Below are 27,034 nucleotides of genomic sequence, written 5' to 3'. Positions count from 1 at the left end.
GTCCCAGGCCATAAACCCAGCACCAGCTGCTCCTGCTGCTCTCACTACAGATTCTTTCACCTGGTGAGTTCTCATTTCCAGGGGTGCTAAAACAATTGTATAGTGGGGGTGCTGAGAGCCACTGAACTAAACTGCAGCCCTCTATATGATGGAAACCACTTCAAGCCAGGGAGTGTGGCAGCACCCCTAGTTCCAGCCCCTATGCTCATTTCCCCAGCCAGTGAAGAGACAGGAGGAGGGGGAACTCACTGACTTCCCAGGACCTGTCCCTCTGCTTTTAGCAAAGGAAGGGGAGCAGCACTTCTACACACTCCCCCTGACTTTAACACCTGGTATTCTGGGACTATACACGGTGTGCTAGGCAGTGTTCAAACACACCTCTCGGAAGACCTTACAGTCTGACATGGCAAGCCACATACAAAGGGTGCAGGAGCAGGGCAAAATATACAGGGAGAAGAGATACCTCATGTCTTTAAAACAAAGACAATGTGTTCAGAAATGGCTGCTGATTTGGGGTGCTTCTGTTTTGGGATGGCCAACTTGAGATACTGTGAAGGTATCAAGGATGCCATTCCCCTGGGGTCAGAGGACTGCAGCTGACTGATTAGCCACACCCACTGCACCTGAGGGAGAGATGGAACTTAATTAGCTGACCCTTTCCTCCAGAGACCTGAGGCACCTCATGGACCATTAGGACTAGAGCTACAGCAGAGAAGGATTGCTCCAGAAATCAAACAGGCAGGAGGGAGACTGTGTGAAGTCCTTGATTGCTGAGGCTCTGAGGAAAGAGCCAGGATATTTTGGTTAGTGATGTGAGGGACAGACTTGGGGAAGGGACTACTTGGTCTGCACAGACTGAGAGAAGAGCCTGCAAGATTTTGATTTTATTTAGAAGGCTTAAAATAAAACAACGAACCCTGCTGGAAACCACTTCCCTGCCTTCCATGAGAAAGCTCAAACAGAACTAACCCAAGGAGTCAGCTGACTCAGCAAGAGAAAAACCTGGGTTTTGATAGTTCCCAATTCTTTTACAGCTACCTAGGGCCTGATTTTCAGAGGTGTTGAGCACCCACAACTCCAGTTGAGGTCCACGTGAGATACGGGTGCTCTGAAAAATCAGCCTGAGGGATCACAAGTTGGACACCCGCTAACTGAGGTACTCAAAATCAGGGGCCATTTTTTAAGATTGTGGGCTAAATAAACATCACCAATTCTCAAATCACCCTGAGGTTAGCTAGCTCACTTCCTGTGGGCATCCTGGAGGAAGTGGATCTCAAGCTGGGATATGGAAGAGAAAAGGGCAGTGGCTTTACAGAGCAGTGGATGGCATTCCAGGCAGAAGGTGCTGCATGGAAGAAGGCAAAACATTGATTCTGAGAGAAGCAGAGAAATGGACAGTCGAGAATGGTATAGCAGGCAGAGCAAAGGGGTTGTTGGATGACTCAGTGAGAAACAAGAACGGCTATGTCATAAAGACTCTCAGTGCTGTAGAGTGTCCGAAAGGTACTGGTAATAATTTGGATCTACTGTAAATCTCCGGTACTTCTGGCGGCCTAGATGGATGGCTATTTGGAAGTATTCATCCTGTAAGAGTCGAGAGCCACAAACCAGTCCTGAGCCTGAAGCAATGGAATGATGGAGGCAACCCTGCCTCTAAGCTACTTTAGGATAAGGACATATCAGGAGCAGAAACCTCTTTCTTTGTTCTCCTGAGGAACCCCTTCCATAGCTCCTACATGGAGCAACAAGGTCATTTTGTTTTATGATGGCTCTTGTGAGAACAATCCTTGAAGAGGGACAGGGAAGCGGGGAGAGGAGGGGGTAAGGAAAGGAATTGGATAGCGTAACCATGGGTGGTGATGTCTGTTATGTTCACGGCATACACACAGAGAAGTTAGATAAAAACATAAGTACTATTGCTGGAAGGTTGTAGTGTAACACTACTTTATTACTACTTCCATTCTATGCATCTGATGAAGTGGGCTGTAGCCCACGAAAGCTTATGCGCAAATAAATGTGTTAGTCTCTAAGGTGCCACAAGTACTCCTGTTCTTTTTGCGGATACAGACTAACACGGCTGCTACTCTGAAACCTGTCACTACTTTATTACTTAGAATTCAGAACAACAACACACAAGAACCCTAAAACTAGAGAAACACAAGGCAGGATGCTCCCTAAAGTAGAGAGGCACAACTCACCCCACCTCACTCTTGACTGACTCTCTGCAGACCCACTCTGATTGCACGTTTCCCTATAAAGCCCCATAGCCTGCGAGCAGGACCAGGAAAATCTTTTAAAGTGACAACTTGTAATTTTTACAGTTTTCAATATGCCAGTGTCCGGCACCCATTTGTCAATGTAATCGTTGACCATGCCCAGTGGAAGGGGCAAGGTGATTCCCAAAGGTAAGCCCTGAGATGGTTTTAGCATGGCTCCAACACCCCCATTAAATCTCCTGCCTCTGAGAGGGTGCCAGGTGTGGGATGGAGGAGGAGGAGGGTGACATGTACCTCCTGGTATAACGGGGCTAGTTTCTGGATGGCTAGTCCAGTTGGCAACTGTGGGAATAAGATAGTTGTCTTTTGTCTTTGCAGGGACTAGTACCAGACGTGCTCGTGGTACAGCACCGGAGTGTAGATTCTTAGAGAGCCCAGCATTGCCCTTGAATACTGGAGGGAACAGAACGCCTTGTCCATTCAGCTGCTGAAGAGCTCCATGTCCTCAAAGGGTAGGTCCTCTATTGTTGCCTGTACTTCTATTAGAATCACAAATGCCTGTAATCAGGAGGACCGGTGCATTGTGACTGCCATAGTCATGGATCGAGCAGTGATATCAGACTTTTCCATTGCTACTTGTAGCCCTGTTTTCACTTTCATCTGCGCTCTCCCTCCCCGTTTGATCCCATCTCTTAGGTCCTCTCTCCAGTCCTGGAGGAACCTTATAGGAAGGGGTCACCCTCTCCCACATAAAAAAAACTGTGTTCCTCAAACAGGTCCTGCTTCTATAGTGCAGAATTGGAGGGAGGGAGTAAGACTTTGGGCCAAAAAGGCCCAATGTTTTGGGATTATCATCTTTTGGAGTCCCCTTAGTAGCCCTGGTCTTTTCCTGGGCTGCAGATACCACAAGTGACAGCAGTGTCGGGTGCACATAAAAATATTAGAAGCCCTTGGGAGGAAGCTATAGCACTGTTCTACTCACTTTGAAGCAGTCAGGAACGAGGCTGGGGTGTGCCATGGTCCAATATGCCTCATTGATCAGTAGGGCAATTCTTGTTAGCACTGAGGATGTTGAGCTGCTTGTGCATATTTTTCTTGGCTCACTGCTGTCTCGCTGTCCAAGGTTTCAGCTATTCTTGAAAGCAGGTCTTGGAAGGCTCTGAAGTCATCGATGGCCAGTGTTGAGGCCAAGACAATGGCCTCATCCAGAGAGGAGAAGGAGTCTGTAGGTGGGGAGGGGAATTTCTGGAGTCGCCTCCACTCCCTCACAAGGGGGCTCATCTGATTCTGGTGTGGGGGGATACTAGCCATTGATGCCAATGGTAATATAAACCCCCCTCCTTTCCCTGGCACCTCCAATGGGGCTCCACTCTGAGATCTGTAGGAAGGTGAGCCCAGTAGGTCCAGTAAGTCCACAATGGTAATTTATACAGGTATTGGCTAGACTGTGGTTGGCCCATCCACTGCCAGTCACACATAGGGCCCAGTACAGGGCACCTCCAGACCTCTCCTTATGTACCACTCTGGTCTAATAGAGAGGGTTCCCTGCTTGCAGTTGGGAAGAAGGACTGGCTTGGAGATAGTGAGGAGAAGTTCATCTCCAGGAACAGGGGTACCAATAGTTGTGGGTTTGGTGCTGATTCTGCCAGTGCCAGTGTTGGCTCTGGTGCCGACAAGAGGGGTGAAAGCAGCTCCTCAAAGTTGTATCTTGGTATGAGGGAGGGGTTAATGGTTGGCACTGGTACCAGGGCTGGTCTTAGTATCAACATGGGAGACCACAGGACCAGCACCAAAGTCTTTTTTGCAGCCAGTGCCTTGCTCCTGTCCTTTGGCTATGAGGATTTGGAGGACTTGCCTTTGGAGAATTGCTTCAGGTTCTCCTGGTGGGGTACGGACCCTGCACACTCTGAACAGTGTTCACACACGGGGGGGGGGGGGAGGGGGGTATGTCACTCAGTGCTTGGAGAGGATAGTGCATGTTCCAGGTCTCCTTGCTCCAGAGTCAGGCCAATGCACTCTGCACAGAGGCTGTCAGTACCAATAGTACCAGGGTGATCACCACCCAGGATCCTGGCACCAGTACCAGCAGCATTTCTTCCTCCTGCTGGAACTAGAGGTATGGTGGCCATTTAGTGGGGAACATGCTGTAAATAGCCTCCTCGACTCCAGTTTGGAGGATGTCTTTTCTAGGATCAGACACAATCTTCATGGATTATTCTGAGATGTCATTTAAGCGATATTTCTCACAGTTTTGGGGTGTGAGATGAGAAGGAGCAGCAGACAGAGCAATTACTGGGGTTATGTCCTTCTACCAGGCAGAACAGACATCTACCGTGCCCATCAATTCCAGGCATAAGACTGTCACACAATGGATGGCATTTAAACCTTGTGGGTTTAGAGTCCGCCATGCCAGTGACTAGTGTGAAGTGCCTTGACCCTGCTGCGGAGGGTGGGTGGGGGAGACATACAGGCAGTGGGGGGATAAGAGGGCTCCTCTGCTCCATCTTTTTTTTTTTTTTTTTTTTTGTGGAACATCCAAGGAAAAGTAGTGAATAACTTAATAATGAGAAATTGATGAGCGATTTCTTCAGAAAAAGGTTACATTTGAAGCTCAAGGAACAGTAGCAGGTTGGACAGTCCAGGTTGCATCTCATTGCCACGGGCGCTAAGAGGTAATTGAGGGAGGGTTGCAGCTACTATGACCTTTAGGCCCTCACATGGGAGCAAGAGTAGGCATAGGGCTCCCAATGGACACTGCCATTCAAAATGACTCCGCTCTCATGCACAGGAGGCACAGTATGGAATCTATACTGACACATACTTGAAGAAGCAGCTCAGATACCAGAGTGATGGGCATAGAATGGAAACCTAGACAGAGAGAAGCAGGATTGTCTCCAGCTGCCATGGTTTTTTGAAGGAGCTGTCAGTTGCTTTTTTCATCTATGAGATAAAGGATCTCTAAGGAGGGAGATAATAAACCTCTAAGACAATTCAAATACATACATACATACCTACATACAATCAAGAGAGGCCAGGAAATAAAAAGGAATACTGGTGGGATTAGAGCAGCCAAGGAAAGGAGAGGCTGGGCCTCCATCCCCAGCCCCTGTCCATCACTGCCCGACTTGAGACTTGGCAGCATGCTCACTTTCCCACAGTAGCCAATCTATTACTGCTTGGAATAAATTTCCCAGCTGCCTCCTCCTCCTTTCTCTCTCTCTCTCTCTCTCTCTCTCTTTCAGTCCTCAGGGGTCCTGTTTGGCAGCCTACAGATCCCCCTCCTCTGCTGTGAATGTCTAGCAATCAGCCAATCTGATGCAAAAAGCATTACCCCCCTATTCACGGGAAAGAGAGAAACCTGACTCCATGCTGAGACATTTCCTCTAGGGTTCTGTCAGTCTCTCTCTCAAGCCCCCCTCTGCCCCTCTCTCTTTCTTTTTTCAGAAGCTACCTCCAGCACAGAGAGTGCTATTCCTTCCAGAAAGGGTTGTGTGTGTTCATGGGAATTTTACTTGGACCAAGAACAGGCCTTATTTATTTTTCCTTTCTTCCTTTGTTCTCCATTTCCCCTTTCAGGGTTTAAGCAAGACCCTGACAATGTAATCCCAGCCTCACTATTATGTAATTTCACTTATTTATTACTTTTGGAAAGAAATACAGTAGGAAGAGCTCCTCGGTATCTTATCTTGAAATGTCCCAGGCTGGCACTAGAATAACAAATGAAGGCTAGGTCAGAGTGTGTCATGGGCTCTGCAGATCTAGTCTAGCTCTGGTTTGCAGGCATTTCTTATTGACAAGGCCCCTGCTTACCAAGCCTTTGGGTTGCAGTGCCACACCCCTAGAAATAAGGTCCATATTGAGCAGATCTCCAGTAGCTGATCCACACTGGTGATAGGCATATGATATCCTGAAAAGGGGCAGTTTTCCAGTATAAAAAACAAACCTAATCCACTTAACTCAGAAGCATATTTTGGGGAGTGCCCCATAAGCACTCCTCCAAATAAGCAGGATCCTGTTTTTTAGTTAGTGAAACCCACTCACCTCTACCAAGTTGACTGGTCCCAAAATCCAGACTGGAGAGGAATTCGTGCAATTGGTGTTACAACGTCATGCTCCTTTTCTCCTAAAACCAAACCCGCATGTCACTAGCACCAGTGCTCCTGGAGAGGTGAGGGACATCCTGCTAAACTCTAAAGTCTGCTGTGCCAATGCGAGGTGAGAGACCAGCTTGAGGCCCCAGGACAATGCAACCGGAGTAAAGTTGCCCTTTTGCCCCACCCAAAAGCTCTTTCAGGGGAACTGGGAGCTTTAGAAACTCTCTCTTCCTGAGCCAAGCATCAAAAGCCCGCTCAGTCTCCATGCAGGGCTGGGCTTCATTTCTCTTCTCCCTAAGCCTTGCTCCGGAAAACCCCTTGCTCCCCAAGGGATTTGTATCATGGACTTTCCCTGCATGGGATGAAACTCACTCTAGTCCATAATTCTGAATTTCTATACTGAGTCATGGACCAGTGTGAAGAGGAAGGAAAAAGAGAGGCACTGCCAGACCAAAGGACCAGCAGAGTTTGTGTGATCTCTCACAAATCACCAAAGCTACAAACTAACCCAACGCAGCTGAAAAACATAGAGGCCAGCTTTCATCCTCAGTACTACATGTGTAGCTAGCCCTGATGGACTGGAGCGATCGGACCTTTACAATTCTATATTTCTGATGACCGGCTTGGTTCCTCCTTCTCCCCCCCGTCAGCTTTTAAATGCTACAAACAAGTTCATCTCTAACTCCAGCCATTTGTGAGATCTCAGCTACCGAAGACCTGGCAGAAATGAAGTGGAGGAAGAAGAAAACCAAACCCAGGAGGGTAATGAAGTGTGTGTGCACACGCGAGTTTGTACGACTGCTGAATAACAACTGCTTGACATCCTTGGAAACTGAAGTCCCCTCTCGGTAGAGCACAAGCAGTGCAATCTCCATTCACATTGTCTAGCTCAGGGGCAGGCAAACTTTTTGGCCTGAGGGCCGCATCGGGTTTCAGAAATTGTATGGCGGGCTGGTTAGGGGAGGAGGGCGTGGCCCGGCCCTCACCTTCTATCCACCCCCCCTCCTTCTGGCCCCCCTGAACTCCTGGCCCATCTAAACCCCCCCTCTTCCCTGATGGCCCCCCCAGGACCCCTGCCCAATCCAACCACCCCTTCTCCCTGTCCCCTGACTGCCCCCTGCCACCCCATCCAACCCCTCCTATCATTCCTGACTGCCCCCATTCAAGGGCAGCTCTAGACATTTTGCCGCCCCAAGCACGGCGGCATGCTGCAGGGGGTGCTCTGCTGGTCGCCAGTCCCGCGGCTCCACCGAAGCCAGGGGACCGGCGGACCCTCCGCAGGCATGCCGCTGAAGGCTACCTGCCTGCCGCCCTCCCGGTGACCGGCAGAGCGCCCCCCGCGGCATGCCGCCCCAAGCACACGCTTGGCGTGCTGGGGCCTGGAGCCGCTCCTGCCCCATTCAACCCATTCCCCACCCTCTGACCACCCCGCTCCCTATCCACAGCCCCGCCACCTGACCACCACACTGAACTCTCCTGCCCTCTAGCCAACCCCCCTACTTGCCCCCTTACCGTGTTGCTTGGCACACCGGTGGCTGGCAGCGCTACAGCCGCGCCACCAGGCTGGAGCCAACCACGCACTGCACAGCACAGAGCACCAGGTCAGGCCGGGCTCTGCAGCTGTGCTGCTCCAGGAGCTTGCTGCCCGGCCATCCAGAGCATTACGCCATCGGCATAGTGAGCTGAGGCTTCAGGGGAGGGGGAACAGTGGGGGAGAGGCCAGGGGCAAGCCTCCCAGGCCAGGAGCTCAGGGGCCAGGCAGGAGGGTCCTGCAGGCTGGATGTGGCCCACGGGCCGTAGTTTGCCCACCTCTGGCCTAGCTAGTGTGCCTTGTCCTATACTGGGGTGGCCACCTGCAGGGGTAAGAAGGTAATTCTGCTGCCATGGCCCATGAGGGGGTCCCCCGCCAAGTAGCTGTAATGGTGATATTTGTGATGTGGGCTCCTGTTCACTAGGAACATGACTGATATGTCCCCAAGTCATTTCATACTGGCCACTGAGCAACCCTGAACTTTCAGACACTACCTGTGTGGTTTGCTGTGTTGGTCCCAGAATATTAGAGACACAAAGTGAGTGAGGTCCAGTAAAAGATATTATGTGTCACCAACTTAGGCCTGGTCTACACTGGTGGGGGGGTGTCGAACTAAGGTACGCAAGTTCAGCTACACGAATAGCGTAGCTGAAGTCGAACTACCTTAGTTCGAACTACTTACCCGTCCTCACGGCGCGGGATCGAAGTCCGCGGCTCCCCTGTCGACTCTGCCACCGCCGTTCGCGGTGGTGGAGTTCCGGAGTCGACGGGAGCGCATTCCGAGTTCGATATATCGCGTCTAGATGAGACGCGATATATCGAACTCCGAGAAGTCGATTGCTACCCGCCAATCCGGCAGGTAGTATAGACGTACCCTTAGATTCTATGAGAGAGAGAGAGAGATGAATCTAAAGTCTGCTGTATCGTGAAGGTAAACTGCCTAGGGAGGTTGTGGAACCTCCATCATTGTCTAACTTGCTCTTAAAAATCTCCAAACACCTGTCAGGGATGGTCTAGATAATACTTAGTCCTGCCACGAGTGCAGGGGACTGGACTAGAAGATCTCTCAAGGTCCTTTCCAGTCCTACGATTCTATGAACTGCCAAGGCAGGAAACACTCTGGTGGGCCAACAACTGCTTTCAGGATGGTGAACTTATTCATACCCTGGCCTTGGACTAGCAATCAGAATTTTTAAGATGGCCACTCTTGTTTCCCCCCACAATTGGACCCCAAATCTGGCCTAGGGCAACCTCCCTCTGCTAAGGGTAAGAAGGAATTTAGTCTCTCTATATCCTATCCCAAGCTTCATCCTGCTCTGCTATTACATACACACTGCTCCAACAATGGGGCCTCCCACCCCATCCCTTGTCCCCAGAATGCTTTGCAGCACAGCATGTCTGAGCTAGGATAGGAGTCCTGGATGTGCTCTGCTGGAGAGTTCTTTCAATGTTTTCGCTGTTGCAGTGACAGATAGGAATACATACAGTCAGAGAAAAAAGCCATGCACTTCCTCATCATTGAGCCATAATTTCCTGTGCTGGATAGAAGCTACGTCCAGCACTTACAGGAAACTAGAAGACTGTTCCACAGCACAACTGCACTACCAATTATTCAGAAGGCTGTTAAATTATGCAAAAGCAATCCCATCATTCCCCGGGCCATGCTGAATGCAGGTGCGGTCACTCATAGCTCCAGAAACTGCTGTTAGACAAGGATTCAAGACCACACTTCTGCGTATGGATAGTATGTAGCTGAGCATGCACAGACAAATCTGCAGTCATGCATGCAGCAAATAGCAAGAGGATGGCAGAGGTGGCAAGCTTCTTCCCATCCCCAAAATGCTCAGAGAATCTCAATATTAACGCCTGGGGTTTAGGGAGCAGATAGCGTCTCCTTGGAGCCAGGTGTGATGGTATCTCTTTTCCTTATCTGCAAACCTGCACTAAGCAGTAGGAGAGTTAGCAGGAAGTCCCAGTTTGTTTGGCCCTGGCACAGGGAGGAGGCAATTGGAACATGAAGGGGTCAGCTGGGCATATTCACACTGGAGGCAATGGAGTAGGGACCCAGAAGGAAATGGGGAGGCAGAGCAGCATGCAGAGAGAGAGAGAGACTGGGGAGGACTGTCTGAAGGCAGGAGGTGTGTCTTCTACTCCCCTCCCCGCAGCAAATCCCCACCTTACAGAAATGCATACATCCTGGGGAAACGGTCTCTCAAGCAATAGGGTCATTAAATAACCAAGCATGATCCATAATGTTCCCTTCAAGGCACACAGGTATCAAGGCGTATCCTAAAAGGGAAGGATTAGATGCCTGACACCCTCAATGTTTTCATTCTTTCCCACTGTGAGCTCCTTGAGAGCAGGATCTGGGTCTCCTCTTACTCTATGCAGCACCAAGCATGCTGTCATTACCACAAATACTATGCTCAGCCTCCCTCCAAAGAACTGCCCTTCCTGGAACCCAAACTCCCAGAGGATCCAAGATTTCTCCACCCCAAAATACTCAGTCTCTATGAACTACTTCCTCTCACCTGCTGCCCAGCTGGATGCCTCACTGTTGGTGGTGGTGGGAGAGAAACAAAAAGCACTGCCCTAACCCTCTCTTCTGCCTCTGAGCTATGCAGCATACCTTCGACTCCTCTCTCAAAGGGACCAGCATCCAAAGGAGGGTCTCCTTTTCATTCTTCTCTCTCAGGCCTGCTGTCTCTCATTTGCAGCTCAATTCCAATATCTTTAATGCCACAACAAGATATCAGAATGTGGCTAGAGTCAGCACAACAAGTGTCTGTGCATAGATCACAGGTTTCACAGAAGCAAGAGGGTTTCTGAAGCATGTCTAATTTGCATTTTTGCTCTGTGCAGCTCAAGTTTTCTTGCTGAGGTTTACAAAACTGGCATTATGAAAAGAAAGTCTAATTAAAGTTACACCACAGCCCCAAATACATTCAGGGTTCTGATTCCAGCCCCTCTAGTCCTGGCCTAGCCTGTAGGGATTTACATACTTAGAAAGTATAGCACTGATGGGGAAGCCAATATGGGGGAACAGATCTGGTGACAGGTGAGGGCAGGCCATGGGGAGGGGAGGTGTATGGAATCTTGATCTGGCAAAACAGTTCAGAATCAACACAGCAGCAAATATCCTGCAAATATCCTCTGGGCCACTGATGAAACCATTCATGAGGAAGCAATCAGGACCAGCGAGTTTTATTCCTCACTCTGCTACCAACACTACGTGTGAGAGACTTTAGGCAAGTCACTAACTCTTTGTGCCTCAGTTTCCTCTGTTGTAAAATAGGGATAACAAAACGGTCTCACAGGACTTATTTAACCTTAATTAATCAGAGACAGGTGAGTATCTTAGTTATTGAGGCTAAATTAGTTAATGCGTGTACAGCCCTTTGAGATCATGAGGTGAAACTGGCCCTAGAAGTGCAAAGTATTGTGATGATTATTACAAAGGACACCTGAGTGCTTCCCCAATCACCTTTCCCTCCTGGACAGTCACTCCTCCCCACCCCCAACCAAAGCTAGTATGACAAGCGCTGTCCTTCCAGGCTAGGGGTGGGGGCTGCTGTAGAAAGAAGTAAGGTGCTCAGATACCACAGTGATGGGTATCACAGAAGATCCTAGACAGACAGATACAGGGTGGGGTACCCCTTAGTCCAGAGCCAGCCAAGGAAGAAAGCAACTGGTTAATTGGGCTCCCCATGCTGCTGATCACAGAAGGTGAGTGTCTTTGTGTGCAGAGTCAGCTCCCTCAACAGGAAGGCCTGCATCAGTGGCTGATCCCACCCTGGGGTGGGGTGGCTGTTTAGTGCATTACCCAGATAAAACAAACCCTTCTCCACCCTCAGGTAAACTGATTCTCCTCATGCTGATTTCCTCTGCCTGCCCAAGGCTATATACTTCAGTGGGGAGACATCAAAGGAAAAGCCAGGACTAGAGTGCTGTGCCTCCTCCTGGGGGGGTACTCAATTGGGCAAGTGTCTGGGCAAAATTATCCCCTTTGCTTCAGGGTGGTAGGGGTGGGAGTTTCAGCCAAAGAGGCACCTGTTGCTCTCAGGAAAGGCTTGTGGGAAACAAAGGGTTAGCACTGCAAAGTGGTATCAGGGAGTCTGATTAAATCTGTGGAGTAAAGGTCTGGCTTCCCGAGAGCTGTGGCCAGAGTCCAATGGATGGGGCTGGGGGTGGGGGTCAGAATCCAGTTCTATTTTCTCAGGAGTGTATCATTACACCACAATTCAAACAGAAACCCATCTCCTTCTGCCATAGGGAGGGAGCCCCTCACAGCTCTGTTGACCACTGCTCTTCTGGTCCTGGGCCTCTACACACTCTGCCAATACACCACAATCCTGGCCTGCAACACCTCCTCCTACAAGCACTCTCATGCCACTCTCTGTCAATGCGCCACAACCCTAACCTGGAACGCTGCCCATGAGTCCAGTGTAACCCCTCCATGCCGTTCTGTCAGGGTTCCTCAGCATTGCCTGCTGGTCCCATCTGTGGGGGACTCCTCCCCCACCCCACGCTGAATAGTTCTGTCAGTACCGCCAGCCTCCAAAGTGAATGCTGGATGGAAAACATTTATCACACACCTGCATAGCTAGCTGCATTGAACACACCCCCTCCCCCATATTCCCTGACTTCAGATTAACCCTCTCATTGCTAAATGCACCCTGCTGAGCCCCCAACCATTTGGAGACTGCACCCTATCAGCAGGATGAATAGCGCCAGGGATGAGCTGAGGGGCTCACCTATCCTCCCCTACATGCAGTGACCTCAGGAAGCTTGAAATGTAGACAGGCCCTTTGAGACACCTGGACTGAGTCAGAGAAATTACCCAGGTTCCTAGGCCAGTTGGTAATTCACTATCTTCCCCTCCCCTTCCTGCCCTGGAGTTAATGTCAGCTGTACCAGTCTTCTTCAGCACTACCTCCTCCTCCTCCAGCCACATCCCTTTCTGATTGGGTCACTGATTCCAACAAAGTACAAAGGGCTCATTTCAGAACAAACAACCCCATCTCCAATCTAACCAGCCTTGGTGAATGCTGGCACGAGCTCCCTTGCCCTGCCCACCACCACCACACTCCCCTTCTCCTTCCCTCCCTCTGCTCTGATGTGGGGGGAGAAGACAGACATCATTTGAGGAGGGGAGGAAGGAAGGTGCATTTATCTTAAAGCTGCTATTCTTAGAATAGCAAGAAATCTAGGCACAGGGTGCGGAGAAGCCTACCCCGATGCAGAGTTTATTGCCTGGCTAACAAATTAATGCAGGAGTGGGGGAGAGAGAAAGAGAGTTGCGTGTACCAGTGTGTGCTTCACACACTGCCTATGCACAACTACACTTTTATACACAATTGTGAACACGTGCTGTACACTCAGCCACAGGGAGACACCACGTGGGCTTGCAGACTTAAACCATACATACCCATACCCTGAACATGAAAACACACAGTAAATGCATGCATTATTGGACACTCCCAGTCTTTGCCCAGACATACCTGCCCCAGGCACACAATACACACCCAGACATGCACAAAGGCACAATGCATGCACCCACTACACAAACAGGCACAAGTGCTCACAAAGACACAATTCCACACACGCACAATGAACACAAACCTCACATGTACACTGTCCGCACAAGTGACCAGTCCAGTCACACTCACCCATGCACACCTGGCTAGTGATAGGTATCCACTGACTCTGCAGCCACAGGGAAGATTCAGTTCCACAGGGATCTTCAGCAGAAGTACCACAAAGTTGGTGTAGTTTTCACAGTCCTGTGCAGGGCACAAGGGCCTCTATTTCAAAACTCCTGGCAGACCCCGAATGACTGTGGGCCTGCCCTGAACATACGCACACCCCGCTCCCCAGTTTAGACCAACTCTTCTTGATTGCATTGCTCAGAAAGTCACTTCATACAGCACAGGGAACTACTTCTTCTTCCAACCTTACTGACATTTGCTGCGAGGAAGAGGCCGTGGCTCAGCTTTGAAACTGCAGTCAAAATGGCTCAAAGTGCTCCGGACACCAGACTTGGGCAGGCTTCAAGAGCATCATGGACCAAAGGCACTGTGTGTCTCCAGACACACCAGAGGCATCAGCTAGGTCACCACATTAGGAGCCGGCCTTCAGGCATTTGCCTGCCACCTCCCCCTGCCCCAGGTCAGGTTCTCTCATCTCTATTGGTGATGGGCATTCTGTCTCCAGCAGGGTCTCTTGTACATCCAAAGAATTAACACCCAGCTATGCAGGTACAGCAGAGCATCCTTGCAGGAGGGAATCTCACACCTGCAGCTGATTTCCTGTCACTACTGCAAAACCATCTCAGGGTGGAGAGGCAGGACCAAAGATTGGAGCAGGAACTCTGTGATGCCCAGCCGTTAGACTCAAGGTTTCATTCCCTGTCTGTTGTTTATAAGGACAGGGATTACTTCAGTGCCTAAAGGATGTTTGTAAGGATGTAAAGGAGGGGAAAATCAGGGGATCCCCAGAAACAGACCCAGAGGACTGCTTTTGTTCAATCCTGGTTTAAAAACATGTCCCCACACTCACTATTTTCTGTTTCAGGAGTGGGGACTCCGGAGGTGTGCTCTTGAGTGAGGTTTCCATTGGCTTGAGCTCCCCTCACAGGATGTGGGTCTCAGCTGTCTTGAGCTCTGATTTTGGGTCCTAGGTTGCCTTGAGCTCTGTTCTTAGAAGCTGGTAGTGACTCAGGCTCCATCCACAGGAGTGATTTTTCTTGAGGGATGAGAGAGGTGTTCAGCGTTGACTCAAGCACTAGTTTTGAGGGAGGGACCCAGATAACACGAACTCTTAGTGGGGGGGGGGGGAGCGGGGGGAGAGTGGAAGTTCCAGCTAAGGTGACTTCAGCTCCATTCCTGAGGATGGGGGTTTGTGATGACTCAAGCTCTGCAGTCCAGGGTGGGAGTCTGTGATGACTGGAGATCTGCTCACAGGACTGGGCGGTTCCTGATGATTCAAGCGGTGCTCCTAGCAGCAGTAGTGGTGGGTGTTTGGGGTGATCTGAATTCACGCTCTGGTGGTGGGGTTTGCTGGTGACTGGAGTGCCATTCTCTGAAGGGGAGTCTCAGTGACCAAAGCTGTGTCCTCTTTGGGGTCAGTTTTCCTAATGACCCAAGCTCCGCTCCCAAGGGTGAGATCCTGGTAACCTGAGTTCTGCTCTGGTAGATGTGGAAGGACTTTCTGGTGACCCAAGTTCTGCTCTCAAGCATTGTCACCAGAAACCCCTTGATAAAAACACAGGCTGACAGAGCTCAGTACTGTCTCCATCCCTCCTGCTTTGCCTCTCTTTCTGTCTCTCTCTCATCTCTGTGAGCTGTCTCAGCAGGTCTGCAGCTGCAGCACACACTCTGTCCCCCATCACCTTTGTCAAGCTTGTGTGGAGAAACAGATCTCGCGATGGCAAAATTGCACGCACATACACTGCTTTAGAACAAATATAGAGATATTTATAGCTAACAAATCCCCAGGCATCACCAGCAGCCCTATAGAATTGGGGAGGGACTCAGAGCCCACGTCCCTTTGTGCTCAGCTCTTGATGGGGGATTATATCAATCTGACATGGGGACTGAGGGGAGATGTTTGATTATCTGTTTTTTTATATTCCTTCCCAATCCCTCCTGCATATACTCCTTTTCTTCCCTATAGCATGCTGCAGGGCTGGCACACATGCACAGTCAGTACCCTCCTGGCACAGAGAGCACGGGCAGCAGATGGGCCTTCTGCTGCAGTGCCTGGGCTGCAGGCTCCCCTCCTCACTTGGTGTGGCTGTGTTTTGTGGGGGTGGCAGAGAGATGGCTAAGGGAGTTGTGACATATTTTTCTGTCTCCCCAGCACTGACACTTTTTTGTGTGGGATGCTGGGCTTAGCAGGTGTTTGAAGGGGAAGCATCTCTCTCACTGGCAGCCTATATAAGACATTATCACTGTACATTTCTGCAGACAGGTTGCTTTGCTTCTATGGATGCTGGGGGGGGGGGGGCTGCAATTTCCTCCTTCCCCTTGCAGAAGCTACAGCTGTTCTTGGGGTAGGGGCTGTAGGACACACACATAAAGGGAAAGAAAATGAAAGACTAAAAGCGGAGCAAGAGGGATTGTAAAGCCCTCACCTCCACCCCGGGATAGGTAGTGAGGAGGGAGCAGGGATGCTGGAACTAGGAGCTGGCCCACTTTGGACAGAGACTAGGCCAGTTGTAACCTCCCAGCCCCCATGTGAACAAACAACTTCCCAGCCCCTTTCCTCCTGCTCTAAATTGCTCATTTTTCAAGATCAGCCCTTTAAACTTTCCCCCCACCTCCTGCCAACACATACACACAAAGGGGGGGGGGAAGGCGCAGATTGGGGGTGGGTGCGGGGAGAGGAGAGGTCAGGAGGGAGAGAGAGAGAGTGATAGGGAAAGGGTGAAAGAAGGGGTGAGAGGAGAGGGAGCAGGGAAGAGGGTACAGGAGGGAAGGGATGACAGAAGGGGAACGGGGGGGAGGCGGGATGGGGAAGGAGAGGGATGTAGGAGAAGGTGATAGGGCAGATGAGGAGAGGGAAAGAGGGAGGACGGATGCTGGGGGCAGGGGAGAGGAGAGGGCAGCTAGGAGGGGGGAGGATGGTGGGCATGGGAAGGAGAGGCGGTGGGATGCAGCGGGAGGCCGGGGGAGGTTAGGAGTGTTGGGGGGGAGTCGGGGGGCGTCTCTCACTCACCCATCGCCCCCCTTTGCTGGCTCTCAGCAGCGGCGGCGGCGGCTCTTCTGCTTCCTGGGCCCCCGGCGGGGAGATGCGGGGATCCTCGGCAGCCTCTCGCCCCATCCCTGGTTCCGGCAGCCGCCCCCCGGCATGGCTCAGCCCCGGCCTCCCTCCCTCGCTCGCTGCTCCGATCGCGGCGCCCCTGCAACCCGCCACCCCCAGCGGCAGCCGCAGCCGCTTCCCTGTGCAGGGGGCAGCCCGGGGAGAGCAGGAGGACGCGCGGGGGGGGGGGGGGGTGCGCTGGTTGGGGCGGGGTGAAGCTGAGCGGGGATGGGAGAGCAGAGGGAGCCAGCAGCGGCCAGCCAAGGAAATAAAATGAATAATAATAATAACACCCCCCTCCCTCCCCGGCCCCCGAATCAGTCCTGCGGCCAAAGGGAGGGACCCGAGCCCTGGCGCGCCGCAGCGATCAGCTTGGGGAGAGCGTCTCTCCTTCCCTCTGCTGGCAACATTTGGCAGGTCTGTGCGGTCTGCAGCAAGTCATGCAAAGCCTTGCGTGTGTGTGTGTGTGTGTGTCCATCAGCTCAGCACCCTGCCCACAGGGCTCCCGCTCCCCAAATCTAGCACCAAAACCATCATCCAGCCCGCCTCCCCACTCCTCTTCAAAGAGAAGCCCCCCACCCCCAAAGGGTGTGAAGACCAGATCGTGGTGCTGGAATGAAGTCACCCAGGCACGATCGTCACCAGCACACGCAGCCCTTGAGCTGGAGGGGGCGAGGGGGGGGGGGGACTGGAGATTAAAACTACAGGTAGTGGCAGCTCCTTGTGTGGGTGGTTTTGCGTTTGAACAAAGCCCACCCACCCCTAGCAATCGGAGAGAGCTTTGCGCTGTCTCTGCTCCCTTCTCCCTCTGCAATGGACGGGAATACAAAGGAATGCCTTGTGTTTGGAACGGAGGAGTGGGGGGAGAGGGGAGAGAGGAGGGAGGGGTGGAAGGAGGAGACTGATGGGTGGGCTTTGGGGAGTGCCTTAAATGAGCAGCCATTAGTACAAGCCGAAAGAATACACCAAGCACAACCCCCAAGAAAAGGGATTGGGGCGATGGTGGCAGCAGCTGTCTCAGGGCACCTGCCTGCACCTGGAATATACTATAGGGAACCATCTGGTACTGACAGGGGGCGAGGAAGGAGTATGTAATGACCTAGTAGAGCTTCACCATCTCTAAATGCAGGCAAACGCCTTACTTGTTTTGCAGTAGCACCTAGAACGCCCAGGCAAGGATCAGGGTTGCACAGTGCTGGACATTATGCATATAAACAATGAAAAGAGAGTCCTATCCCCCAAAGAGTTGCTGACCTAAATAGAATCCATGAAACACAGATCATGCCAATAATTTTCCATGCAGTATAATAAAACTCCCTGCTTTTAAGGCATCCTCCTTTCATAGGCCCATAATGAATTAGGTCTCTCCCCAGGCTTGTAAGGAGGTTATCATCATCATATCATTCATTCATGCCCGTCACCCCAACCGGGGTATGGGCCGCCAACCACAGATCTCCATAGTCTTCTATCCTGGGCCATTCGCTCTAGCTGGTTCCAGGTATAGCCCATTTTTTTGCTATCAACCTGAAGGTCGCGTCACCAGGTATTTCTTGGGCGGCCTCTTTTCCGCTTGCCTTGGGGGTTCCACTGCAGTGCCTGTCTGGTGATGTTGGTTGGCTGCTTGCGTAGTGTATGTCCTATCCAGCCCCACCTTCTCCTTCTAATTTCTTCCTCTGCTGGGAGTTGATCATCATCATATACTGTATTATTATTTCCATTTTACAGAGAGGTGAAATGAAACAGATACAGGAACTGACTTAGCCCACTGTAAACAAGAAGTTGTTGATAAATGTAACATGCTTTACTGACTTGCAGTCTTGTGATTTAAATACAAGATTCTGCTTCCTCTACTTTTTTCTCCCTTGTCATGGTGACTTTTTTTTGGCAACCCCCCCAAAAAAGGCAGAAATGTAAGACTAATGTAATCGTGCCTCTTGCAACTGAAAATAGTTAAAGGTCAGGTGAAAGTGAACTTGGGAGAAAACAAGGGCACATTCTTCCTCTATGGTTTTACATTACTTTAGATAAACAGTACCTGAAAAACAAAACAAGGCACTCGTATCAAACACCCTGCTTATTGTTAAAGGGGTGGGATGGGGTGTGGGGGGGAGTGTTGAAAAAAGGAGACAGAGACGGAGGGAGGAGGCTGAATTTGGTGAATTACCTGCTCCTGTTTTCTTCAGAAGTTACTAAATAGCACACTGATAAATGCACATAGATAAAAGACCCATGAGCCAGTTTTGTTCTGATGATAAATAAGAGTCTTTTTATAGAACATCCTTCATATCCAGCATCACAAAATGCTTCCCAGAGAAATGCAGTTAGGAGCCAAGGCAAGATCTAGAGAGTCTTAGATTGCAGATAGATAAATGGACAATATAAGTGAAAGGGTGACAACCCCACCCACCCAACTGTGGTGATTACAGTAAACAGATGCAAAAGAAACTTAAATTTAAAAGGTGCCTTTAAAATTTTACAAAAGAGAAAAAGAAATAAATGTTACAAAAGAGAAAGGGAGAAAGTGAGCTCCAGGAATTAGAACTGCGTTTAGGTAATATTTATGATTATATATAAAATTATTTAGGTAAGACTGTGGCAGAATACGCCATATTGACACAAATCTTCCAGAATATTAAAACTCTTCATCACAAAGTGGATGAACCGAAAAACAAGGAGCCTTTGCTTAGAGGGAATACTTGAAGTGGAAGAGGCAAAAAACAAAAACAAAAAGACAACACACCATAAAAAACCCTCCATCTGGAAATATGCTGCTTCATGTTAAGTGAATTGGTGCTGCTGAAAGGTGCTGGATTGACAGATTTTGTGGCTGGAATCTCTAGGTGAGACCCTGAAGCGATGGTGGTAAACTGAAGTTGTTCTATTGACTGAGGATTTGATCCTTCATGCACAGACAGATATATCATGGGTAGCAGGAGTGCAAGCTTTCTACACACATGGATTCTGAGCTAAGAGCTTCAGCCTTTGGCTTGGAGGAATCACCTCTAGGAAGGCAGAGGGGAGTCAGTTTTCATGGTCCTTTAATTTAATCCTTGATTGCTCTTTTGCCAAAAAGTGATACCAGTTAGTCCTGCTCGTGTTGGTGATTTCAGCTATGCAAATACAAATCCCAGTAGGAATGGACAGAGAGCACAAATTCATTTCACATAGGCCAGTGAATGCCCATCAGATGGTGGCATTCATGAGTTACTATTAACTTGGGGATAGACTGCAACAGATGATCTGCAGGTGTAAGGCTCCATGTCCCATCCCCAATCCACAGAGCCATCCAACCTCAAACTTTTCTATGATGGATGGCTATAATTGGTGGTGGGAAAAATTGATGGATGCCATCAGAAGGACATAAATTAAGTGATGCCTTGACACTCATGCTCGCATGACAGCAGCATCAGGAACTGTTTTGGAGACTGTGCGCATGCAGAACCCTATCCTCTGACTGGCTGAAGAAGATCAACAATATACAGAACAAGACTACTTTCCAGACTATATTGCCACACTACTCATGAGATTACAAACTTTTATGGACATTAAAGCCAGCCACAACATTTGAGGCAGAAATATGTCCTGTGGGTGGGGTGTGTGGTTCAGGTGTTTGTTTAAAATTTCCTGAAGGGAGAAAAGATTGAGCCAGATTCCGTTACCTTTAACTCATATTCAGCAGGACCTTATTCAGAAATTCATGTGGTCCCAGGCTCCTAGTAATCATTCCCTCATAGTCACTAGACTATCTATCTGTGGCACTTATCTGGTCCCCATTACCAGACCATCTGAGTGCCTCACAATCTGCAATGCATTTATCCTCACAATACCCCTTTGCTACTATCCCTGTTTTACATATGGGGCACTACAGCCAGGGCCGTCCTTAGGATTTATGGTGCCCTAGGCAGGATTATTAAACTGGTGCCCCTGTGCCTGTCTTGCTCTTAGCAACACAAACATAAGCTTACACTATTGGAAAACTTGCCACATGCATGTTATTAAAACCAGTTTAACTTAATTAAGCACACTATAGTGCTGATGGACTAGCACTAAAGAAGTAGCACTATAGAAAAAATTCCGATTTGACAGAATGATGCAAATAATGACAAATTAAAAAAATTAGTCAACATTTTATTGGAAATTTATATGAAGAGGTATTGAAACAAGGATTAGTTTTTAATTAAAAGCAATCTTTCTGGCTTTTTTGGCTGCAAAATCAGTAATATGACAAAGACAAAGTGATGTCTTGTTTGATTGCAAGAATAGCAAGACCAGTCAAGTGTTCCTGACTCCTTCTAGAGCGGAGATAGTTTTTAATGAGCTTTAGTTTGGAGAAACTCCGTTCTCCTGTTGCTACTGTTACAGGAATTGTCAGTAGAATACGAGTGGCAACGTACACATTAGGATATATGTCAACAAGTTTGCTGGTATGAGTAAACTGTACAATGTCCATTATCAATTTTGCATGTGGCAACATTGATGACAGTGTCCTCAATTCTTCATACAGTTCAAGTCCATTTAAATCAAAACGATCGCCGTGCTTCAGGAGGCTCTCTAGGTCAGGGGTCCACAACGCGGTGCCTGCGGGTGCTATGGTGCCCGCAGGGGCCTCTCAGTGCACCTGTGTACTGGCTGGCGGACGAGCATCTGCCAAAATGCCGCCAAATTGCCACCGATAAGCAGCGTCATCCAGAAGCGTCGCCACTGAAATGCCACCGAATTTCGGCGGATGCTCGTCCACTGCCACGGTCCTTCGTCTGGCACCCGCCAGACAAAAAAGGTTGGGGATCACTGCTCTAGGTTCTTGCACTTTGTCATTAGTTGCTCTTGTTTTCCTATTTCGTTGAATTTAGTCCTGCTGAGCCTGCTACCAGCTGAGTGACTGGAACCCCAGGCTGACAGCGGGTTGAGTGGCTCAGCCAGGGTATCAGCCGCCAGCCTGCTCAGCCCGCTGCCAGCCTGGGGTTCCTTGAGGGTCCCCAGGCCAGCAGTGGGTGCTGAGTGGGGCCGGCGGCCGGGACCCCGGGTGGCAATGGGGCAGCAGCCAGAACCCCAGAGCAGCGGCGGGCTGAGCCGCTCAGCCCGCCGCTGCGTGCCATCGAAATTCAGCTTGCGTGCCACCTTTGGCACGTGGGCCGTAGGTTGCCGACCCCTGCTCTATACATTAGTAAGGAGATGAGCATATTACAGTTGTTGGAGGGCTCTATTTAGCAGTAACAAGGCTATAGGAAGGTCAATCAACATTTTTTGTTTCCCTGGTGAAAATTGGCCCACTCCCTTCCCCATACCAAACTTGTCACAAATAATTGCCAACAACTTAATTTTCTGTTTTTGGCTAAGATATTGATTTAAAAAAAATATTGAAATTGAATTCAGGATTGTTAGCAAGCTCTTTTGGCAAACAAATTTGTTAAATGACAATCTAAATGGCAACTCAGTACTGCTTTCATGCTTGACTCACCCCCCAGCCTGCTGGTCCAACAGCTGCAGTAGAGGAGGAGATAGGTGGAAAACTGCAGGACCCCAAAATCCACCTCTTGGGGTGCAGAGTGGCGGCAGCAGCAGCAAACCCTCATCTCCGATCACACGCCAATGGGCACCACCGCCAGCCCAATGACCATGGTGAAGTTAGCACAGCATCTGATCTCAAGGACGGGGCACCCATGGAGCCACAGCAGCGCATCCTGCCCTGTGCAGCTCCCCCTGGATGAGATGGATCGCTGCCAGCCCAGGGGAGAGACGTGCTCCCCAGCTAGGGTGACCAGATCCAGATGTCCTGATTTTATAGGGACAGTCCCAATATTTGGGGCTTTTTCTTATATAGGTACCAATTATCCCCACCTAGGGTGACCAGACAGCAAATGTGAAAAATCGGGGTGGTGGTGGTGGGGGAATAGGAGCCTATATAAGAAAAAGACCCAAAAATCGGGACTGTCCCTATAAAATCGGGACATCTGGTCACCCTACAGGTGAGTTCCTTCCCAGAGACCCCAGCAACCAATCCCCTCCCTCAGATTGTGCTGCATTCGGCTCTCTTTAGGACTCAGCAGCCCTGCTCTTACATGCTCCACTGCTTCCCGTCTGTCCGGGCTCACAGCAGAGCGGTGCCCCAAGACCTAGTGGTGCCCTAGGCGGCTGCCTGTTCTGCCTATGGCTAAGGACGGCCGTGACTACAGCAGAGGGAATCTACATGGCTCATTGAAGGTTGTAGTAGGAAGAGAGCCTGAGACATAAGCCACAGAGGCCTGGTATAAGGCAGGTCCCACTCTCAGAATCTGGAAAGAACAGGGCTGATATTGCAGAAATACACATTTCTAAGAAGTGCTAATCCCAGAGTACTCATGCAAACACATCCCGATATCAAGTGGTACCAGAACATCCCGATATTAAGGATGGTACAGAACATTCCCCAAGGATAACAGGAACACACTGACCCGTTCTAAAAGATAAGGTCAGGATGACAGTACATAATAGCGATGTTTTGATAGACACATACAAGGTGATGGGTGATAACTAGCCACGTCAGGGCAGTAACTAACTATGTCAGAGGCAGTACATAGCTTGTTTGTATTAGGGTATAAAGAGGTATCTCAGAGGGAGTCTCTCTGGCCAGCCGAGGGGGGAAATGGAAAATCCTGCCATTCACTGAGCTGCGTCCATTGTCACTGGCATACATGTCTTAGTAACCTCGTAGAGTCTGCCAGGTGCTATTACCGTGCTTCATTGTCAATAAACCTGGCCGGGCACCTTTGCACCTTAACAAATCTTGTGGTCATTGGACAGTTTACTTGAGGTCTGCTGTGCTGGCTGACTGTGCAGAGCTGGGACAGCACACAGAGAGAACACACACACACACACACAGAGCCAAACACCTAACTACACTGGTGACCCCCAGCTACTGATCTGGTAAGCAAGCAAGCTGTCCTCTGTAGGAAATGCGATCTAACATGACAGAAAACCATGAGCTAGGGAACCCCCTTAACTCCTCCCTGCAAATCCCCACAAAAAACAAATTGGTAAAAAAAATTAGGTTACATAGTAACTACAGATCGGGTAAACAAATTCCCTGGTAATACCAGTCAGACTTTGGGGTCAGTTTGTGACAGATTCTGTGAGCAGGTGCTGCCTCATACCAGGCCTCTGGGGCTTTTGTCCCAGGCAATCTTCCTACTACAGTCAGGAAGTCTGTAGAAGAGGAGAAAATTGCAACCCAGTCTCAGGCTAGTAATCTAATCACTGCCCCATCCTTTCTCGCAAGATTTCCTCCTGTGCTTTACAGACCTTAGTCACAGATATGGTCTTTTCATTTTGACTGAGTGCTCCAGATCAGATGTGTCTCTTAACCCATAAGAAGGACATATTGGGTCAGACCAAAGGTCCATCTAGCCCAATATCCTGTCTTCTGACAGTGGCCAATACCAGGTGCTTCAGAGGGAATGAACAGAACAGGTAATCATCAAGTGATCCATTCCTTGTCACCAGGGGCGGCTCTACAAATTTGGCTGCCCCAAGCAATCATGCCCGGGAGGCGCCCCCGAGCCGCGGGAGCAGCGGACCTCCCACGGGCATGACTGCGGACGGTTCGCTGGTCCCGCGGCTCAGCTGGACCTCCCGCAGCTGCGGACGGTTCGCTGGTCCGGCGGCTCCGGTTGAGCTGCCGCAGTCATGCCTGCGGCAGGTCCGCTCGTCCCGAGGCTCCGATGGACCTCCCGCAGGCATGACTGCGGCAGGTCCACCGGCCCAGCCTGCCGTCCCCCTGGGAAAGGGCCGCCCCAGGCGAGTGCTTGCCCCGCTGGGCTCTAGAGCCGCCCCTGCTTGTCACCCATTTCCAGCTTCTAGTAAACATATAGAGTGCAACTTCACAGTAACATGTAAGATATCTATAAAAAGCTTGTGACTTATCAGACTCGTTATCACTGTGAGATGTATGGACGGGTAATATTTAAGGAATAATGTAACTATATGGAAAGTGTCTTTGTGGACTTGGAGTAGTCACCAGGAACTAATATGTCTCGATGATGGCTCCATAGTCTAGCCTTGCTCTTTCCCAAGACTTTCAATGGAAAATCAGAGACAATTGCAAAAAAAGGAACATTAAAGCAGACAGAGAATCACCCTACCTAGGAATAAAGACAAAAGATTGTTTCAATATAACAGAGGGAGGAAAGAATCTGGATTCAGTCACTGAGGAAATATTTTGTGGCGCAGAGAGTGCTTTTTGTGAAAGTTTGGATCCTGGTGGCTCTGAAGCCAGCCAACTCTGCAACAATCTGAACTTTAAAGGGAAAACCTACTTTATGAGCTGGTGCTGGTGTGATACTGGGAAACTGGAGTGTCTAAGGGAATTGCTTGTGTGACTTATGGTTAGCCAGTGAGGTAAAACCAAAGTCCTCTGTGTTTGGCTGGTTTGGTTTGCCTGTAACTGCTCTGCCCTAAGCAATTAGTCCTGAATTGATACTCTCAGTTGTGTCCCAGCAGAGGCAGCATCGTTACACTGGGGTACACTGTTTCTTGGGTAGCAGAGACTCTGCCAGTGTCAGGGGCTGGATAGGGCAGGGGAACAATTCACAGGGACTCAGGGGCTGGGGTGCATCTAGTGTTAAACTGCAAGGTGAAGACAGGGCTGGCATAGCCCAGATTTGAGTGCTTGAGTGGCTAATAGGCTGATTGTATTAGGGAGCTAACACCCAGTTACCAAAAGCAAGGATCCCTCATCCTGGAGGCAGGGGGTAACAAGGTGACTCACAGAGAACCGTCACACCTCCCACTCCTCAAGGGTGCTGAGTGTGGTTTTGGCACACCCAAGGAACTGGCCCCTAGATTTTATTTGCACAAAGCTCCTGCCTGTGCAGGTCTCTTAACTTGGGAAGTGGAATAATCCACCCTTCCCTGTAAAACAGCTATTGCACCACCTAACATAATACCAGCCCCTCGAAAAGGGGTGTCTAGCTAACCCTGGGTCCCCATGAGCTAGAATCTCGAAGTGGGATAACTCATTCATTGGGGGCCACTGAGGTCAGTTAAAATCCCGAAGCTGGACTTTCACCACTGACCTTGCTATTGATGCTCACCAAAAGGTCATCAGTTTTTCTTCTGGGATTTCAGCCATTTTAATGCCCTTTTGAGAGAGAATCTTGAAACAAAGCCTCTTTGAGCTAGGATTTCAAAATCTGATGCGTTTATCCACTATGAACTGCTCATTACAGTTAAGAAAACAGCAACCAACTGGCATCTCTCTCACCAGACTAACACCTTATGCAAACAATATTGATTTCTTCCGCATTGGATATGAGGCCTCACAGACAAAGAAATTAAGGTCACGGGAGATCACCAGTTCTATTTATCAGAAAACTGGAAGGTAAAGAAGTGCACCACAGGCGCTGATGTTAGCATTTAATAAAAGCCTCATAGACTTTAAGGTCAGCAGGGACCATCATGATCACCTAGTGCAGGGGTCTCAAACTCCCGGCCCCTCTGCAGACCGCAAATCTCCCCCATGTGGCTTGCGGGGCTCCAGCAGTTTTGGGGCCGGGTCTCTGCCTTGGCCCCACTTGCCGCCCCCAAGTGCTCCCCCCTCAGAGGCCCCGGCAGCACAGCAGAGCTGAGTGGCGTCTGCCTGCTTGCTCCAGTGGCTGCCAGCCCAGGGGTGGGGCAGGGCTGTGCCTTCACATGCTGCCCCCACCCCAAGTGCCCCTGTGGCCAAAGGGATGCTGCAGGGGGCAGTGCCTGGGGGCAGAAGCGCGGCCAGCTAGCAGCTTGCTGGGATGGGGATCTCCTGGACTGCTTCTCTGCTCAAGTGCTGTGTAGAAATGGGGCAGGCCACATGGAATGTGGGGTTTAGAGGTCAAGCCAATGTCTATAAACTGCCAGGTGACTTCTAGTGCAGAAGAAGACAGTTGGTATAAGGGTAGGAAAATACAGTCCTGGGGAATTATGGGAAGGCTTTGGAGGACTAGCAGCACTTGAGTTGAGTAGCCTGCAGCCACAGTCCCCAATTTTCAGAGTTAAAGCCTGAGTTAAAGCAGAACCCAAGCTCTAACTTAGTCTTAGCTGGATCAGCTAGTCCAGGTTTAGAGCACCGCCAAACCCCAGATGAGAGGGTTGTGTGTGTGGAAGGAGGTGAGGTAGAGGTAAAACAGGGCTAGGGTCCTGGGTTAACTTTGCAGTGAAGACATACACTTATAGGGTTAAAATGATCACCACCAGATTGGGGAATGAAAGAATTTTCCCTCAGGGCACAGTTTCAGGGAGGGACCTTGGGCATTTCCCGCCTTTCTCTGAACCACTGAGCACACATTGCCTGTTAGGACCATGTGGATTTATCTCAGATGATTGATTGCCTGCAATGGCATGGGAAACAGGGAGGGTGACCAGACAGCAAATGTGAAAAATCA

General features: G+C 50.0%; 1 protein-coding gene and 1 long non-coding RNA gene across 18 annotated transcripts in view; one reads left to right on the top strand and one right to left on the bottom strand.

Annotated features, from left to right (window-relative positions):
* Positions 1-27,034, bottom strand: part of MGAT3 (beta-1,4-mannosyl-glycoprotein 4-beta-N-acetylglucosaminyltransferase) — a 59,791-nt gene that overhangs the window by 18,906 nt on the left and 13,851 nt on the right. Inside the window, exons 1-2 of one of the 17 annotated variants that reach the window (XM_039488714.1) lie at positions 12,262-12,464; positions 6,258-6,339 (exon numbers count right to left, since the gene is read on the bottom strand). The exons of 3 other annotated variants lie outside the window; for them this stretch is intronic. Coding sequence is in view for 1 of the 14 variants with exons in the window: in XM_039488678.1 (XP_039344612.1) it covers positions 12,262-12,299 (38 nt within the window). In the remaining 13 variants the exon portion in view is untranslated. Of the gene's footprint in view, positions 1-6,257; positions 6,340-10,372; positions 11,095-12,261; positions 12,465-12,595; positions 12,672-13,520; positions 15,272-16,559; positions 16,781-27,034 lie in introns of those variants that run through there. 13 more of the 17 variants (XM_039488624.1, XM_039488721.1, XM_039488667.1 and 10 more) reach the window with 13 other exon arrangements.
* Positions 915-7,290, top strand: LOC120372082. Its single transcript, XR_005584728.1, has 3 exons — positions 915-1,156; positions 2,595-2,728; positions 6,961-7,290. It is a non-coding gene; the product is annotated as an uncharacterized LOC120372082 (long non-coding RNA).

Source organism: Mauremys reevesii, linkage group 1, assembly GCF_016161935.1.
Source record: "Mauremys reevesii isolate NIE-2019 linkage group 1, ASM1616193v1, whole genome shotgun sequence".
Lineage (NCBI taxonomy): Eukaryota > Metazoa > Chordata > Testudines > Geoemydidae > Mauremys > Mauremys reevesii.
The sequence above is the reverse complement of the archived record's forward strand: the minus strand, read 5'-3'. Positions and strand labels throughout refer to the sequence as shown.